This window comes from Amborella trichopoda, chromosome 7 (genome assembly GCF_054954075.1).
Source record: "Amborella trichopoda isolate Santa Cruz 75 chromosome 7, AtrichopodaSantaCruz75HAP2 v2.0, whole genome shotgun sequence".
Taxonomy (NCBI): domain Eukaryota; kingdom Viridiplantae; phylum Streptophyta; class Magnoliopsida; order Amborellales; family Amborellaceae; genus Amborella; species Amborella trichopoda.
The window spans coordinates 27,335,354-27,355,275 of record NC_142342.1 but is presented as its reverse complement, the minus strand read 5'-3'; the positions used below and the strand labels follow the sequence as shown (position 1 = coordinate 27,355,275).

The 19,922-nt window shown below is 35.4% G+C and overlaps 1 protein-coding gene across 4 annotated transcripts in view; it reads left to right on the top strand.

Moving 5' to 3' along the window:
- CTF18 (P-loop containing nucleoside triphosphate hydrolases superfamily protein) overlaps positions 1-19,076 on the top strand; it is a 37,827-nt gene extending 18,751 nt beyond the window's left edge. Inside the window, exons 10-25 of one of the 4 annotated variants that reach the window (XR_016059744.1) lie at positions 4,073-4,195; positions 4,280-4,341; positions 4,553-4,597; positions 4,749-4,822; positions 6,225-6,292; positions 6,389-6,453; positions 6,578-6,678; positions 6,772-6,853; positions 6,961-7,039; positions 7,126-7,213; positions 7,374-7,527; positions 16,579-16,767; positions 16,845-16,904; positions 17,726-17,986; positions 18,500-18,605; positions 18,748-19,076. Coding sequence is in view for 1 of the 4 variants with exons in the window: in XM_006842924.4 (XP_006842987.3) it covers positions 4,073-4,195; positions 4,280-4,341; positions 4,553-4,597; positions 4,749-4,822; positions 6,225-6,292; positions 6,385-6,453; positions 6,578-6,678; positions 6,772-6,853; positions 6,961-7,039; positions 7,126-7,213; positions 7,374-7,527; positions 16,579-16,767; positions 16,845-16,904; positions 17,694-17,986; positions 18,500-18,605; positions 18,748-18,798 (1,644 nt within the window). In the remaining 3 variants the exon portion in view is untranslated. Of the gene's footprint in view, positions 1-4,072; positions 4,196-4,279; positions 4,342-4,552; positions 4,598-4,748; positions 4,823-6,224; positions 6,293-6,384; positions 6,454-6,577; positions 6,679-6,771; positions 6,854-6,960; positions 7,040-7,125; positions 7,214-7,373; positions 7,528-16,578; positions 16,768-16,844; positions 16,905-17,693; positions 17,987-18,499; positions 18,606-18,747 lie in introns of all 4 variants that reach the window. The other 3 variants (XR_016059743.1, XR_016059742.1, XM_006842924.4) reach the window with 3 other exon arrangements.
- Positions 19,077-19,922: the final 846 nt, after the last annotated feature.

Sequence of the window (19,922 nt, the reverse complement as noted above, 5' to 3'; positions counted from 1 at the left end):
TTAAGCCATGGATGATCTAGTCTTCAAGTCTTCAACAATTGAGTAAGATCTTTTCTATTTCCATTGATTGCTTTAGTTTGTCCTTGCTGTAAATTCTCAATTACAATAACATTTCTTCATCATTTGATGATTAGATATATGATCATTTGAATCATCGTTGATCTCTCTTGATCCATATAGTCAAAGGCTTCATCCATGCACCTTTTGATATAGTTTTCCATGAGTTTTCATCCTTGAATTTGGAGTAATTTTGGCTGATATATCTTTGAGTTTTTCATGATCATATTAGTCATTTAGATCTTTTCCTTGACCTCTTAAATTGTTGATTTCATAAGAGGAGACTATGTTAAAATTTTGAGAGCCAAATTGTGAACTCAATTGAACCAGTTTTATGTTTTGAAAGCCTGGTTTTCTCCTACGATTTTCCCACTTGATTTGATCTTTAAATCTCTACAAATCCTTCCATGTTTTGTGTATCAGTAGATGCTTGACTTCCCACTTATATATGTTGAATTAGCCCTATTTTGAGGTATGCCCAATGATACATAACAAAAACCCAAGGCTGCAAACCGGGCACCCAAGAGCTCGATTGCTTCCCATGGTCATGATGCATTGCACATTTGAGCATATGTATGTTAATGTAATGGAGATTATGTTGTGATAGGTTTTCATGAGTTTATTGATGTGTAATTTTGCCTTGTAATTTTGAGTAGTATTGAATTTTCAAGTGCACAATATACATGTGTAGTTTGATGATCTCCTTTTATGGCTTGTTTTATTCATGCGCAAGGGATCCTATTTGAGTTGTATCCTCTCATTTGAGTGTATTTGGAAGTCAATAGCTCACCATAGTTGTAGTGATCTTGCTGTAATTTGATTTTGCAAGTTGTATTGAAAAATTTTAAGTTGTATTGGCTTGTATTTGTCTACATTGTAATCAAAGTCAAGAGAATTGGTTTCCACTCACATTTTAATCAAATAAAAATATTTTTAAAATTATGAAAAGTCGCAAAAATCATAGAAACACAATTTTAATTGAAATCGATATTTCTGACGTCCTTAAAAATTTAAAACACTAAGAAAAACATAATGGATGTGATTGGTACCTAATAGGTCAAAAACAAGTGAATGACAGGGCATTCCAATGCCCACGCATGCCAAGATCCATGATCCACTATTGTCTTATCAAACTAAACCAACGGGATCCATGACTCATAGTCAAGTGCAGGGACTCATAATTGGCCTGTCAAAGTTAGCCAATAGATAATAGAACCATAGTCGTAGTATTCGGATTAAGGTTCCCCCCCTTAAGAGTAAATAAAAAATTATTTATAGTTCAAGGGGGCTCTCTATGTACATGTACACGTATCTCTCTATACAAGGTTGCTTGCCAAATTGCGGTTTTCATATGCACATGCCATGCTGTGTGGGAGTTTATTGAGGATTTGGCCGTCGCTCTCACAGGTCCTTCCGTAGTACACAGGAGATCACACAATTCTTCTGGACTATAAAGAATATTGTGGGACATCTCTCCCACCTTAGGGGACCCACAATAAACCCTCAACAGTATCGCCTATGCCCATGGGTAAGGGTTTTAAACATAATGGGCCATAAACTGCCCCACACTAGGTCAAGTCAAATGCATAAACTTGCATTGAAGTACGAAGTCCACTATAATTAATTTTGTTTATATGCTCTTTAGGCCTTTAAAGGCTACAAATCCAATCGAAAGGGCACTACTTTTCTCTCTTTAAAAGACACAACACGACCCTTCTTTTTGTCTCTCTCTCTCTCTCTCTCTCTTTCAGTTTCCTTTTAAAATCCTCTTTTCTATATCTGGCTCTGCAACATTAAAAAACCTCAGATTCTTTCTCTATGCAATTTTTTTTGAAGACCAGCTTTCTATATTTCCCGCTGCAACTTTACAAAACCTTGGATTCTCTCTCGGCATTTTTTTTTAATGTTCTCTCTTTGGTATTTCTTTTAGAAACCCTTGGTAATGTTGTCACTCACTGCCTCAGGTCCCCTAGCATGTAGACGCCATAGAGATAAGAGTTTGAACTCTTGCCCATTTCAATTGCATGACCTTTTCTTCTCTCTAAAAATCAAAGCTTCTATAGTTCATTTATTTCTCCCTCTACTTCTGTTCTCCATTGAGAATATCACTAAAAACGTCTTGATTAAAGTATTAAAGAAATAAAGGAGGGTGCATTAAGAAGCTCCAACAATGGTATTGGGAGAAACCACTGATGTGTAAGAGGCTGTATGAGAGGACCACCACTGTTGTATCATATTTGTTGGAAACGCTTGAGATTCCAAATTGTTTTAGGAATGAGAATTGCAGTTGGCTTGAAGATTCTTATTTTTGGAATTGATGTCCGTACAAGGAGTATCATGGGAAACAAGATTCCTACTTTGTAAGAATTGAGATTTGACCTGAATGTAACTCTATTTGAACGTAAAACTCTTTACTAACTGTATTTTAAAAAGGGTAGAGAATCCAAGCACTCTAATAGAAACGTAATCCGAGCAACTCTTAGCACTATTAGAAACGTGTTCCAAATCGAACCTAAATATCTATTCTGATTACTTTTAGAAAATAGCAAGCCTTCTTGACTGTAGTGTTTTTTTCCTTTTTGACTTACATTCACATTTTGACTGTAATGTCATGGGAAAATTGCAAGTCTAAACATCAAGCCCGAACATGGATAAAGAGTGATAGAGATTTTGAACTATAGGAGCACATATGAGCTATGGGAGACATCGACTCCGGTTTCCAAATAACACAAATCAAATTCCATGAATATTTGAACCAATCCACAAGTCACATATTTGTGCACCTAGAACATTAGTATTTGAATTTTGTGGTATTACAATTCCCAAAAAAAAATCAGATTGAGACTCTAGGAGGGTGGAAGCAGGATTAAATGTTTGATTAATTCGTTTTCTCTTGCATCTAAGAATCGCGGTGCTTGATGTTTAGGAATTTGGATTCGAAACAATCCAATCGAATATCGCTATTTGGAATATAGATTTGACAAAAGTAGATTCGAGATTCAATAATTGCAGAATTAAGAATTAATAAGTATTGGAAACAAGATTTTATAAGTATTCTTGAATTCATGGAAATGGATTCTACGAAGATTCCTCGTTGGAATTGCTGAATCAGCAATCCGAATCGAAATTGTGCTCTATGTGTGAGAGATTTTGGTTACTATGGGCTGTATTAGATGACTGCCATTAAAAGTTCTCTCTGTGGAGTGGTCTTCCCCTCTCTAAAATAATTACATTTATCATTCTCTCTAAAAATTTTTGAGCATTTAAAAACCTTTTTCCTTGGCCATCTCACCTAGCACCTCTATTGCCATGTGGCCTCTATATTGCTCAGGCAGGTGCCATATTGCCTTTCTATAAAAATTCAGCTTTACCTATTCTTATAGGACTCAGGGGCCTACTTGGACTCACTCGAGTTATTCGACTCGGGCTAGGGTTGAGTCCAAGGCCCGAGATGAGTAACAAAACATCGACCTCAATTATGGATTCTTTTAATTTTGGAAAATTATGGCTTTTTGATTGACAAAAAATTGTTGTAGATCTTGTTATAGATGCAAAAAAGGGTAGGAGGCTCAAATTTGGGGTTGAAATAGCCCCAAATGAGCCCTGTTTGGAGATAGAAGTGCTAAACATTGTGCTTAGGCGGAGAAACCTCCAAGAAGGGGTTTTAGGTGTGATTCGATTGATTCCCCACGAATCAGTCGGGACTTGGGAAATGCCTGAGTCTGTATAGTGAACTATCCAGCTCACTCTTGTGAACCAAGTGATTCTTATCAAACTAGGGTGAGTCTCTGGTTTGTGGCCATCCAGAATCAGAGACTAGATTCCTAGCCAATTCAGATAATTTTGAGCCAGCTCAGTGACTTGCATCATTGATTTGAGTTTGACCTTTGGAACAGCTACCGTTACTTTTGCAAATGATGAAATTCATAATGTTGTAACTCTAAATTTCTCAAACATTATGTCTTTTCCTCGATGAATATTATTTTGACTGCTGGAAACTCAAATGATTTTGCAGTTGGCTGCTGAAAAGAAATCTATTGCAGGAAAAGGAGGTATCCTTGATCAATCACAGCCAGAGAAGAGTTCCACAAGGAAGGGATCTCCTAAAACTAATAAAATTACAAGACTTTCAAGGCCTGTAAGTACCACATTTTCCATTTTCAGTAGTTGAATATAATTTAATAGTTTTCATTTCTGTTTTTGATGAGCAATTTCTTTGAAGATAATTTGCATCTGCAATGACCTTTATACTCCTGCTTTGCGGCCATTGCGTCAAATCGCCACGTAAGTATTTCTTTTGTTCAATTCAAATGTCTGTTTTAGTTGAGCTTGCATATTTTGTTTTACTTACATATTCGTTTGCAGTGCTAGTTTGTATCTCTTGCTGCACTATTTTGTTTTCAATGGTCGTTTTAATTTGATCGGAATATTAATTTCATTCCATATGCTGTTCTTTTTTATTCTATTTTTCTAACTTTTTTGGTGCTCTTTACAGGGTTCACACATTTGTGCAGCCAAGCATTAGTCGTGTGGTTAAAAGGTACCCACATTTGCAATACATGGTTGCACATTGAGTCTAATAGTTCGGAAGACTAACATTGGAATATAACATGATGAGAGTTAACATTGTTAATATTCAAGCTATCACTTTTTAGTATCTGTGCTGAATATATAACAAATGACTCGGACAGGCTTAAATATATATGCAAAAAGGAGGGATTCAAGACTAGTGCGTTGGGACTTACTGCCCTTGCTGAATATACTGGTGAGCTTAAGGGATTCAAGTCTAGTTTGTGAGAATATCTTCGCCTTAAGAGAAATGATGAGAATAATTTCAGATTTTTTTATCTGGAAACTAGGCTTATTCTTTTACTTATGTTGATAAAATGGGTAATTATAGATTACTGTTATAATCCTTGATCTATAAAATTTGATATTAATTCCTGCTTTGTATTGATTCTGAATAGCATGGTCCATGCAATTCTGTGGTTTCAATTGGATGGTTTGGGTGCTACATTATTGTTCATGAAATTGAAACGTTGTTTTTCATGAAACCAAAACTGAGGTCGACGCTTTTATTCCTTTTGTCTTGAGAAATCTATGACTGGTCCCCCCAACTGTTATGAAATTTTGATTTGTAGTTTAGGGTTGAGTCAGTTTTGTATGATTTTGCAGTATCCTTGCCACTGCAGTTTTGGTTCTTTAAGCCAAACATGATCAAATTGGCCATTCCATGTGATTTGCATATCATTGGCATGATGGACTAGAATTGAACTCGATAAATTCTTTGGAAATCCTTTTTGATTATTTCTTGTGTTTTTTTTGGAAGAAAATCATGAATAACAGCTTGTAAGATTAACAGAGATGTTTGTTGGCCGTGAACTGGTATAAGGAGGACCAATATGGTTTGCTCCTGATGGGGTATACGGGATTGTATGGTTTTTCCTTAATTGAAAAGAATAATTCACTCTGGTTCTTATTGTTTCATTGTTTTATTTCATTTCCTATCGCGCTTTTACATTTTACATTGAAGCGTTTTTAGTAACTTAAAGAACCTTATGCTTGATGGCTAACCAGGAAATGGGGGCAATTGCTTATGCTTCTTGTGAAGTGTATGTCCCAATGCAAATTATATTTTATCTGTTTCATTCTCTCTTTCTCTCTCTTTAATTTTTGTCTTGGTCGCAAGGCTTTAGTACACTGGTTGACATCGCCTTGAGTTGTATGCCTTAGGCATCAGGACTTGCTTCAGAACTGATCAACCATACAAGTGAGAGTAACCAGCTGAATTATTTTCAATTAATGTACATATGAGACAAATAATAAATGACTCAGGGATGCCCCACTATTATATCAAGTGCGTTTGTTTCCTAAAGGGCCAAAAGTGATTATACCTTTGAACTACAATCATGCTGGCCACACTTCCAAATATAAAGAATATTAGTGGAAAACCCCATAATCTAAAGCTCCGCCTCCTAATTTGGAATTTCGATCAAAATTTGTATTCTTGTGAATAAAAGGATTTAATTATATTCTTTCCAATTCCTTTAGTAAATACATTCTGAGGATGTTTGATTTGATGGTTTCTTTTACCACCCTCTCTCTAATATAGACTTCGTGCACTTAGAGATGCTTCTTTTTATTTTCTTGGTTTGTTTGTTCTGCAGAATGTGATATACGTTCATGTCTAAACGCGCTTCAATTTCTTTACAAGAAGAAAGAGAATCTGAACACTGTAAGATTGTCATATTCAACCCTTTATTTTACTTTGTTATGAATATATGGATCTCGTTTGGGTATTGAAAACTATGTTCCATTCATGCTTAGGTAGACATTGGGTCCCAAGTAATTGGTCGAAAGGACATGTCGAGAAGTATTTTTGATGTTTGGAAGGAGGTAAAGTTTTTGTAGTTACGAATGGTTTTTATTTTTTTTTTGCTCTTCATTCATATATAATACATTGTTGTCAATTCTGTTACATCGTCTATGGTTAAACTTTGCATCTAAAAACATTTTGCAGGTTTTCCAAAAGAGAAAAGTGAAAGTTGAGAGGGCTACTAGAAATGACTGTAAAAATTTACACAAGGATTTCGATCATCTTCATGACCTCATTTCAAACCAGTAAGATGGGATTTCATGATAGGCATTTCTACTTCTGTATAGGTTATCATTATTTCATATTTGACTTGGCTTTGCTCAAAATTTGACATTTAGTGGAGACTACGAGCTGATTATGGATGGGATTTACGAGAACTTTCTAAATCTGCATTATCATGACGCTTTGATGGAAAAAACTGTAAGTCTTTATAGTACAAGTTTGAATGTTTATTTTCATTGATATGTGGTTTTATAGTTTTTGTTATCCTATGTGATGTGTGATTGTTATATCTTATGACTTGAAAGGTGAAATGCCTTGATATTCTTGGAGTTTCTGATTCATTTATTCAGAGAATTTTACGGACCCAACAGTTTTCACTCCATGGTAACTGCTTGATTCCTTATGTGGTTCATATATACAACAGCTTACATAAATTTCATGATAGAATGACAGATTTGTGAACCTTGTAGCTTATCAAGCATCACTGGCCATAGCTATTCGAAGTTTTATTGCGCAGGTTGAGAAACCAACTATTGAGTGGCCTAAGTCATTTCAAAGGTACCTCCTCATAAATAACTTTCTGCCTTAATTCAAATGAAGAGTGCTATAAATCACTTCGAAGTACCTTGTGCTCATAAATAGTTTTCTGTTTTAATTCTAACTAGTGCTTTCCATTTTAGAAATATTTATAATATGTTTCTTATGCATGACTGATTAGATCCAGAGTAACTTCCATGGAAAAGAAGGATCTTCTGAAGCTTTGGCTTGGCAAAATTTCACCATCTATATCAAGGCACTTCGCACCTGAATCATTTGTACAAGATGCTTCTTCTTTGTTATTAAATATTCTATCACCGCCAACTTTAAGGCCTGTAAGCGTTCTTGAATTTGTCCTTCACTCCTTTAGAAGCTTTATTTTGTCTTATTTAACTTTCTATTGTATCATATCCTATTTTAGCATGATATGAATGCATTGAAGAGTTTCAAATGAATAACGTTAGTAAATATAAATTTACAAATTATGGAGATGTGAATGACGGCTGGATGTCAAAATTTTGTTTGTATTATAGTGCATGGCATTGAGATATTGCTCATAGTTCGAGGTAAAATTAGTAGAATCACTTTGTGGGCCTGTCCTATGATCCATATCATATGTCTCATGTTCGAATCAGGTGTCACATAATATAGGCTCTCTTATGGTATCTGTGATTTTGTGGGTGATCTCTTTCTTGGAAGTGTATTTGTGTTGACTACTGTAATATGGGTAAGATCTTGCTCATAGTTGTTGGGATCTCCCAACCAAGGGTCCATTGCGGGTCGAAGCTCTCTTCTGTGCTCTAAGGAGCAAGACCTCGCTCCACTAGAATTTTTTAAACTTTGGAATTGTGATCCTTCCTATTAGGGATCTAGATCCTGAGTTGCATTGTATCTATATTCTTTAGCATCATATCCAAAGGTTCATGGGTAAACCGATTGAGGTTCCACCAGCATGGGATTGAGATTCTTTTACGATGTAATTGAGTTTTAGAAGCACATGTGTTCAGTTGTTGACATAAATTCTTATAAATCTAATATTCTTTATACTACCATACCATATAACCATGTACGTGATACTACTGTACTATACATTAAACTATAATATACGATGTACTTTACTATGTGGTATACTATTCTACAATAGAATATATTTTGTAGCATTGTTTAAAAAATGCCGATCCAGATCAGAATCGTCCAAACAGGATTGGGTATTGCTATAGGCTAGGCCGGTTCCCTAATGGTCGGAAACTGGTTGAATCTTCTCTTGGATTACTGGTTCTTGTCAGAGAACTGGCGGTCCGCTTATACTGTGATTTGGAGGGATCGTCAAACAATGATTTTATAGTAAAAGCATTTTTTGTTTGGAGGTTTTCCCTTTTCCCAGCTTTTGCAGATCAATAATTCAATGAAATTGTTGATCTGAGGGCTATAAGAAGCCGTAGATTGGATGCTGGAGCCATCTAGATGCTTTTCTCTAGAATTATTTCACCTAAAATTACCTTTTTTGATTGAAAATTTGGTTTCTATTTTTTTTGTTCTGCTGTTTTGTGAGAAATCTGTCAAACACCGCCATTCTCCTTCATTTTTGGACCCAATTTTCTCAAATTTGGCTCTAAATGGTCGTAATCGAGCCTTCTACAAGATTATAGGCTCAATTTGATGATTTACCCATTTTTTCGTGGATCTAGCCCGAAAGAATTTAAGGTTTCCTTCTACTTGTTTCTGAAATCAGCCAAACATTGAATTCTTCTTTGTATTTGGGCTAACAATTTGTGGTCGCGATCTACAAGGGACCTAATTTCTTCACAGCAGGTATTTATTATTTTTTATATTTTATTTATTAAATTTGGCATTTCATGTGATATTCGGGTTCTTGAAAATTTGCAAATTGTTGATTCTGAATTTTTTTTTTTTGGTTCAAATGAAGCTTCATTCATCACTCTACATTACTACTTTTCAATTTAATGGATCTAAACCAATTGTCCTATAGATATAGCCCCAAAACTGACAGGGTTTAGGGTTTGCCCCAAAAAAAATCATTTTTGAGAAAACAAATTTTTCATAACCCGTAAAATTTTCTTAGGGGATCAGTTTGATATCTTGTTGGCAGTTATAATTGTTAATTTGATTCTTTTTCCCTTTACTCATTAAATATGTTAGGTACTTAACTTATGAGCCCCAAAACCCTTGGGTTATGGAAACACGGAAAGTTAGGCCCTTAAACCACCTAAGATCGTAACAAAGTATCTTGATTTTTCTTGGCCCGATTCTCATTTTTCAGCAAAAGAATGCTCGCATTTTTTGAAATGAACATTATTTTGATGTTATGATGTAAAATTTATTAGGTAGTTTGAGTTTTTGGAGTCTGTTATTTTTTCTTGAACTTTTCTGATTTATCTTGATTCTACTTTGTCTATTTTATTTCTCTGTAGAATAAACTTTCTTAAAGAAGTATGTTATTGCTATGTTTATTAATTATTGAAATAGAATGTACAATTGTTTGTTACAACTATTATATTTTGCATTATAATTTTTTTACAATATAACAATGGAATGTATACAATTTATTAAAATACAATGTTTAAAATAATTAACATTTATAGTTCTTTTTTGTAACTGTAGTATTTATTCCAAATTTCTAATAGAATGTACATTTTAAAAAAAAGTTCTATTTTGTAATAGTTATTTGAAAATAATTATTAATATTGTAAATATTAATGATTTATGTCTTTATTTCCCTGCATCATTCTTTTGCCCTGGATTTTGAAAGAAATTAGTTTTGGAGAAGACATTAAGTTAATTCATGGTGTGATCATGGAGTTTTGTGTTATTGCCATGTCCGTATTTGGATAAGACATTAAGTTAATTAATGGTGTGATCATGGAGTTTTGTGTTATTGCCCATGTATTGCCATGTCCGTATTTTCTCTTGGTCATGGAGATTATTGCTTGACACATACATGTGTATGCATTGGTAAAATAAATTTTTTGAAATGTTTGTTATTACTAAATTGATTAATTATTACAATAAACTGTATAATATTTTTCTAAGAATTATTATATTGTAATTGCTATACAATTCAATAATAGATGTATGAAGTTTATTAAAATTGATTGTATAAAATAATTAATAATATAATAATTATTTTCAAAATAATAATGAATATTTATTTAAAAATAATAATTACATATTTTCAAAAAATAGTAATAGCAAATTATTCCATTAGAATGTATAATTTTGTGTTTTTTCTTTTAGTCTATAGTTGGTATTTTGGTTCCAAAATGAAAATAACCATGTGCTAATGTTAAAATGATTTTGTTTTGGGAAAGTTATTATGTCAAGCTGATTTAATGTTCAACTGTTATCCTATTTATTTTGAATATTAATAATTCCAAAAGAATGTATGAAATTCTTAATTTTAATATTTATTCCAAAAAGAATGTATAAGAATTTTTAAATTATCTTGTGGATTATAATTGGTTTATTTGTTACAGTTGAATATATGAACTTTTAAATAATAAACAAGTAATACTAAATTATAATTGTTGTATTGTATATTAGAATATATCTAAGTGGAATATTCACAATATTTAATTAGCAGTGTTCGAAAATTCACTTGCCCGCTTAGGCAAAAAATTTCAAAAAACACCTAGGCACTCTCTGAACGGTGGAATCATGCGGTCTGTCTCTCGACGCCGGCCTAGGCGCTACAGTCTTGGCGCCCGACTAGTGACAGTTTGTAGAAGGGCGAAAAAAACCCTCGGCGAGGGTAAAAAAAAATGTCATTTTCCCCACTAAAAAGGGGAGAAAAGGGTTTTTGGGGATATTCTATACCTCCAAAACAAAAACCGTGGCTTTTAGGGCGAGAAAAACTCCCCAAAAAGCTACTCTTTAGTGATTTATCGAACGATCGATAAAGTTTTGATTTTTTCAATTTCTTCTTAAAACATAGGCAATAGTTCGTGGGTGGATTTAGAGCTTTTAGTAGTTGATTATGAGGACTTTTAGGGACTCAATAGATGAAGTTTGCACCGACATCGATTTGATTTTGATATTTTTAAAGTATTATCATATTTGAAAGAGGGTTTTGATTTTATTTTGCTACAACATATTATTATGTTGTGACTCCTGTTTTTTCTTTTACCTTTTTTTTCTTTTACAATATATTTACATGTTTGGTTGATGACTTGATGTATTTGTTTTTTGATTTTGCCTTGTTGACTTTGTGTATCGTTTCTAGTCTAGATTTCTAGTTTCTTACAATAATATTTGGGATTTCAAGCATTTTAATGTCTTACAAGTTACACTCTCTTTGAGTCTTGTATCCGTCAATCTGTAATGTGATTGTACTAATACATTTTTGTCTATTTCATGAGGAGTTTGGGGCTTTAAAATTTCCTTAAAAACTCCCAAAGACTTAAAACCATGCCCTAAGAACTCCCCCGTTTATTTTTTCAGGGTTGGGGGGGGAGTAAGGGGGCTAGTTTTCAATTTTGGTGAGGGCACCCGGTCTCTAGGCGGGTGCTTAGGCGGCCAGGCACCCAAAACGCCTAGGCGCCTGAATCAGCATTTTTGAACATTGCCAATTAGAATGTTAGTGAACAAGATTTTATAACATTACAATAAAGTACGAAGTTATTGTTTGTGGAATCGATATAATATTTTGTCCTATTATTTATAATAGTTTCCACTTTTTTCACCATGTCTCAACATAAAGAAGACCTTGCATGGCATCATGCGGCTAGATAGGATCTAACAAGAAAAGACAAAATTGTGTGCAACTATTGCCACAGGGTCATTAGTAATGGGATAAATACAGAGAAATTGGTTTACGCAGTGCTTAGCAGGGATTGGGGTTGAGGTTGCTACTTTCTCTGATGTTCCTAGCAATGTGAGGAGGCAAATGGCGGCTCTTAAAGCTAACAACGGCAAGAAGATAGCCAACCAAATGATGGACAAGGAGATTGCAAGCCTCTATGTGCCATCAAGTGGGATGGGTGCAAATGAGTGATTCAAACCTCAACATAGAGCTTGTGATGAGAGTAAGCTTTCAGGAAGTGCACCATTGAAGAGTGGGATGGGTATGTACGGTGTGTACGGCATGAGAATGCATGGAGGGAGACATGGGCATGTATGGAGGGGTCGACACAAGTATGTTGGCAAGGCCCAACATGGGTTTGTAAGGCGCAATTATGGGCATGTATGGAGGTGTAGGGGCACTTGGTACTAGTTCTAGTGCAACAGAAGGGTCATTTGGGAATCTTGGGGAACCTCGTCCCATAAATCACATCTCGAGGAAACTACTCCTAGCTTATCCAGGAATGCTAATGTCATGCATGCTAGGTGCGTGAGGACACAGTAGACCTCCGAGACCCATGGTTGAGGGTCGCATTGCCCCATTCCTCTCGAAGCCTAGGCCGCAACAAATAGACATCTCTGCGAGCATGATTATAGGTGTAAGGCACCTAGTGAAGAGGGCTATTGGAAAATCTTTCTATGATGAAGGGATCCCCATCAAAGCATATTAGTCAATGATCACTGCAATTCAGAAGGGAGTTTGGGATGATGCTCCCTGCGGCATACAAGCTCAGTGGACCAATCTTGGATGAAGAGATGTAGGGTGTTCAAAAATTTATTGGGGAGTTTTAGGAGGTTTAGTTGAGAGCGAGTGTCGTCATCATGAGTCACGGTTAGAAGGACAAGGCCATTCAAAATGATTATTTGAACATTTTGGTTTATTACTCACGTAGAATGACCTTAATATCCAGCAGAGAGGTCACAAGGGTGAGAAAACAATGAAGAAAAAAATGAAGTTCCTAACAAAAGTAATGGAGTAGATAGTCCAGGATATGGGAGAAAAACATGTGGTCCAGATTATTGCCAGTAATGCCAGGGCATCTGTTGCTTTGGGGTCGAAGTTGATGCTCAAAAGGAAGCATCTAATATGGGCGCTCTGAGCTGCCCACTGCATGGATATCATGTTAGAGGAGACTTGCGAGATCAAGGTTGTGAAGGAGACTATGGATTGCGTAAAGTTAGTGACGAAATTCGACGAAATTCATCTACAACTATGCCAAAATCCTTAACTTGATGGGGCAATATGAGAATAAGGAGCTAATCAGCTCTCCCTCTCTCGCTTCACGACATGCTACTTGACCATGGACTTTATTCTATAATAGCAAGCTGCAATGAAGAGGTTGTTCACTTATGAAGAGTGGATAAAACTCCAACTCTCAAAATCCTGTGAGGGAGTGAAAGTGGAGAGCATAGTCATCGATAAGTGGTTCTGGTCTAGGTGTGCTAGGATTGTGGATGCCACCACTCCTTTGGTGACACTTTTACAGTTGGTGGATGCTGACAAGATAACCTCTATGAGGCGCCTCTCGGAAGGGATCGAGAGGGAGAAGGTGGCTATTTTAGAGAAGTGCAAGTTTTGCCTCTAAAGTGGTAGAGATCATTGAGAGAAGGTGGAATATTCAGGTGGCCCACATGATTCACTATGCTGGTAAAATATATTTTTAGAAGTTTAAATATTAAAATGTTTCGTCCTTGCAAACTTAAATGGTCTCTCCATCTTTGTGCTATCTAGGTTTCTACTTCCACCCCAAATATTTCTACTTGATGCTTAATATTCTCAATAAGATCATGGAGGGGGTGAGATATATCATTGGAGATAAGCCATAGGAATCAAATACAAGCACTGAGGAAGGTAAATATTAACCTTAATTTTAAGAATTTCATGGACTTGGTGCATTTCTAAGGTCTAATTAAAGCACCAAGACACAATTTTTCTCTCAACTTTGTTTATAGGGCTGTAGAAACTCAGTTGCATCTAGATTTGATAGGGATTATCATAGTGCGATGAGAACTAGGTTATCTCTTATGTCTTAACTAACTAGGCATTATTTCACAGCTTTCACCTTGTGAAATAATTTGGCCCATTTCTTACATGGCTCTTTTGCAGTTTCAGTTTAGTTGAATGGTGGGAGATACATCGTTATGACACACTTCACTTACAGAGGATGACAATCAATGAAACTAGGTGCACATACTAGTGGTTTCGCTCTTCAATAAGGAATTGACTGACATCAAAGAGTCTTCAAAACTAGTTTATATTCATTACAATTTGAGCATTTGAGAGCAACAATAATGAGGAAAATTAAGGAGTACAACCTAGTCGACCTAAATGGAATATTTGTCGGAGATACAACTGAGCAGTGGGTAGTGTAAGAAGAAAAGCCAACGGTATATAAGAGAGCATTGCTTGAGACAATTAGTAAGGAAGATGACAAAGAAGGTGCTGACGAGCAGGGATGTATGAGAAATTCTTATGTTGTACATCTTGAAGGAGAAAAGAAAGGAGGTTGGGTGGGGGGAGGGGGAGGGGGAGGAGGAGGAAGAGGGGGTGAGAGAAAAGATGATTATGAGGCCAATCTGTCCCAATCGAGTGGAGACAACATGATGAAGAGGAAGAACAATGTCTTCTTTCATTTCAGAATTATGTTTTTCATAATTGTATGCTCCATTTTGGACCATGCATTTATATCCATGATGATTGCATTCTCCTTTTTTCAAGTGATGTAAATGCAATGATGAAAAGACATTCAGACAGAAAATGGTATCTCTATATTCATGTATTTTTTGTAAAATAATACGTGAATATTATTTTGGAACATAAAAAAGATTTTATAGCAATTTAATTTTTTGAATTTTTTTTAAAGCTGGATCGGGCTGATTTGGTTGATCTACGCTCGGGATCAGTTTTTTGGATAGCCGATCTATTGGCCCTTCAGGGTTTTCAAATACTATATTGTATCATGTACTCATTTACGCTATACTATATACTAAATACTACGTATAGTGTAATGCAATATGTTATATTCACTTGATTATACTCTGAGAAATTTATCAAAATACACCTAACTTTTCAACAAATTGACAACTTACCCTTTTTCAACTATTCCTCATGTGTATTTTGATGGGTATTTTGAAATTAAATAAAAAAATATGGGTGAAATGTTCAATAGTTGATCACTTATGAGTATTTTGATAAATGTCCCTATGCTACTAATGTAACTGTCCTACACTACAGTTTAGTTTGTATAATGCTGTACTATACTAGATCACTAGAACTTTAATAGTTTCTATGACACTGGTATGGACTATGGACTATGGAGCATAGCCCGTCAAAGTTTAAATGCGGCATCAATGGTATATTAGTATAAAGTATAGTATAGTAGAATTAAGGTTCAACTTAATAGTTAATACTGAGAAAGTAAGAATTCCAGTAATATTAGTACTAAGTTGAAGCCCAAGGTTCATATTTAGCTCAGCTGTCACATATCAGGATCCATATCTCCAACATATTGGGATCGAGCTCCCATACATATGGGGACCAAGATCCCTATATCTTAGGGTATAAGAATGGCAATCCTTACCCTAGGGAGCTTCTTGCCTTTCACGATCCATCTCTCCCTTTCCCGATCCCAATCTGGAGCCAGATCCCTATTCCAACAACTATTCTTGCTATCTGAGCATTATTTGCCCATGTAATCACGAATTGTGATAACATGGTATGGGATCCAGTATATTTGGCACCTAATCAAAAGTTTCATCTTGCACCTATTACTATAAGCTTCTGACTTAACATTGCCTTGCTCTATTAATTAATATTTATGACATTTTTGCTTGGTGTAAAACTAATATTTTGATCTGCTCTTGTTCAGACCACTTTTAGGAATTTATTGTCACTTCCCTTCAATGCTTTTCTGTTCTTGCTTGGATGGCAGGTCTGCCCTATGTTTAGAAGATAGAAGTCAAGATTTCCAATATCTAAGTTGACTAAATTATCATAATTCAATAATGTGCGGAATATGGTAATCTGTCGGGGCATCCACATATATTCCTGATGATTCACGCAAGAGGTTAAGTGCAGTGTGGCCCACCAAAATATTTGCTCCGACATGGTTGATGTTCCATTGTCTGTTATCAGAATTGGATGTTGTGACCCCTTCAAAGTACATTTATACCATATTCTACTGGTCGTGGATTATTTGTTTATTCTATGAGAAGCCGTACAACTTCATTGATATGTAAAAGCTTATGAAATGTATATTGCTTGCTGTTTTCAATAGTCAAGTGCTCAGATATTTGAATACGGAATATATCTTGTTGTGATTGATTCACTTCCGGTCCTTGCATTTTCTCCAAGCTGCAAATTGTTTGCACTTGTTTAAAGGCATTGGTGCATTGCCATCACAGGGAAATAACTTTGGATGACTCAGTTATATCCCTCTTTATGCATGACTGGAACATGACTGGAACCATCTGGGATTACTCTGACATTTGCTTCGTATTACAAATTTCCTTCACACTTTCTGTTTCAGGTTGCAATGCATTTATTATCTGATCGAGAGAGGGATCATGTGAATAACGTAGTAGAAACAATGGTTTCTTATTCAATAACATATAAGAATGGAAAAGTTGATCCCCCAGAGGGTACACAGAAATATGCGGCTACTGAGGTTTCGACACTTTGTTTAGATCCTCCTCTTGGTGATTTCATGAAATTTAAGGTATGGCATCACTAAATTCGTTTTGATTTGTGCATGCTACTAGAAACATTTCTAATATTTGAATTTATTTGTTATAGGACCACCATCCTGGGCACTATATCCTCCCTTTAGCTGTGAGACAGATCTTGGTTCATGAGGTGAGTCTATTGGTTCACCTTTCATAAAGGTTGATACTAGGATCATTGTCTATTTTGTTTGTAGAATGAAGTGTTTCTACTTTCTAAGGGCAAGTATGAATACAATAAACAATTTGTGGATCAAAGGCAATCATCACCAAGTTGCATCTCATTGGGATTCCAAGAGGATTAGGTCAAATTTGGATATCGTATTAGCTAGAATATACAAGCGATCCTGTCCGACAGTTGATAATTTTTGTGGTGTACGCTTTTTCCATGCATGGGTTTAGCATTGTGTACTTTGTATTCTTCTATTTTATTCATTTTAATATGAACTGTATTGTTGGCAATCTGCCTCACATAGCTCCTAAGTTTACGTGCCAAGAATCACGTTTGTAATTTGAATAAAATAAAAGATAATGTGTGATATGTTTTCACAGTTGAACATCATCATCATCATCATCGTCAAAGCCTTTTTCCAACTAATTGGGATCGGCTACATGAATCTTGGTCCGCCATTCTGCTCTGTTAAGGGCCATACCCTTAGTGAGGCCATAAGTCCCCATATATTTTCTCACCACTTCCAACTATGTCCTTTTGAATTCGAGCCTTTCACTTGAAAATTATGATTTGTATCCTTTATTTCGTTTCACAGTTGAACATGCAACCTTTATTTCCCAAGGCCCTAAATGTCACTGAAAAAAGAAAATTATGATTTGTGAAAGGATATTTGTGGGTTGTAAGCAAAATTACTGCATGTATGCATCAGTAAGCATAATCCCTTGTGATATCTTCAAAGCCTCTTTGCAGGTTGAGAAACATAAACTATTGGGTGAAAACAGGAGTAGATTTGAACTTCCATCTGAAGTCAGTGTTCATGAAAGCGTGCCGTTTCCAAGTAAAGGAGATGCAAAATCATATTCTACCAAAGCTAGTTATGCGGCTTCACCTGTAGAAACTAGTCTAGCAAAATCAGAAAATGTAAGACCAAGACAACAGAATGTTCATGGTGGGATATCTAATAATGTTAAGGCAGTTGGGCTCATGACTAAGACAACTGGAAATGCAAAGAAGCCTGTGGGTGGCTCCAATTTCTTTGACAGGTGCTTTCTATCTCTCTCTCTCTCTCTCCCCCCAAAAAAAAAAACAAACCTTTTCAATGCCTTCATATATTCTATTGTGATATCTTATTTATGTTGTAATCAAATGTCAAAATACTGGAAACACACTTTTAACACTCCAATTGTATTTAACCTGAAAGGGTTTTCCCGAGGTAGATGTCTAAGTTAAGAAGAGGTGACTAAACTACCTAAGAACTATCACCTTAAAAGAATGTGGGCACCGGCCGTAACTCAAATATTTGTTTAGCTAAGTTGTCCCTGCTACTGTTGAAAAGAAAATGTAAAAACTTGCCTTTTGTTCCGTCAATTCATTAATTTCCAGGGCAAATTAACTCTAAATTTAGAATGTTAACGGTGATAGTTTTTGTTTAATGAGATTGTTATTGGCATGCAGACTGATGGATATGTTACTTTTGGTTCTCACAAACTACACACATTATATGGTTGATTGGTTTTCTTATTCTGGCTTTAACTACGCTAAATTTCTTCTATCAGGTTTAGGAAATCAAACTGCAAAGGGTCTCAAGGTCCGGACGCATCTTTGCCACAATCAGCAACTATAGAAAGAGATTCGCGCCCCCTTCTATTCAAATTTAATGAGGTATGGACTGTGGAAAATTTCTCTCTTTGTTTTTTTTTAAACTATCTAACTCTGTATCTAATATTACTTTTTGAACTCTTGTTTGTGCCCCAAAAAAGGAAAAAAGCTCAGTCCTGAATCAATTCTTGGATATGTTATACAGGGTTTCACAAATGCTGTTAAAAGGCCAGTGCGTGTTCGTGAACTCCTCTAGAGTTTGTCCATTAAATGTTTAGTATTATTCAATGAGATTATGAGGTCAGTTTCCATTTGAAATTATACATAGGAGCCATAAGCCAATCTATTATCTAGTTTGCTTGAAAGTTTCCAGTTCTAGGGTGGTAAATATTGTTTTGATCCTTGCTAGATATGTTCTTCTTTTTCCCACTGTTTCTTTTGTGGATGTGCATGTTTTTCGATGAATAAAAGTAATCTAAGTCTGTAATTTATGGACGTATATGCAATAAATCATCCCACAAGTTATCTTTCAAACTCGAATGAAAAAAATGTTCTTTTACGTCAATCAACTTTCACCTCGTTGATGATACCCTTTTGGAGTTGTGGTTTGTGTTAAAATACTGGATTAGATTCCACCTTGAAGATTAACCCATTACATGATTAATATGGTATATGTTTTTTTTTCTTAAACCAGCAAGTGCACGTAGATTACAGTAAAATATGCTCTTACATTTTGTCCTTTCAATTAATAGTCACTTTCTGAAATATGCCCTTGAGGCCATGATAATCCCATGCCACGAGTAATTCAAATGCTCTCTATCCCTGCACGCCAATACTCTCCGACTAAACCAATGAGCACGCTAAATCAGTGAGCACACTGGTCCGTTCAGGGTGGCTGGTTCAGACTGGTTCACCAGTGGGACTGGTGGAATAATTTTTAAAAAATTAAAAAATTATGAAAAATAAAGAGAACTCTAAAAAAGATAGGGAAAATTTTAAGAGCCTTTCAAAAAAATCAAAAACTAAAGATACAAACAATTGAATAAATAATTTTTCTTACTTTTTTTCATTTTTGGTTTTTAAGTTATTTTACGAAAGAAAAATTGTAGCAGCCCTTAAAACCAAAAATGCAACCAAGTCTAGAAAATTAGGAGATAATGGAGCTAGGGCGTCACGAAGATGCATTTTATGCAAAAACAAAAATGAGGGCAACATTTTGCTCTCTTCTCTCACAGGACTAATTTTCTCTCTTTATACAATGGAGAAGGGCTCCCCTCTCCTATCTCACGGGACTAATTTTCTCTTTATACAAATGGAGAAGAGCTCCCATCTCTCTCAGACTAATTTTCTCTCTTTATAAAATGGAGAAGAGCTCGCCAC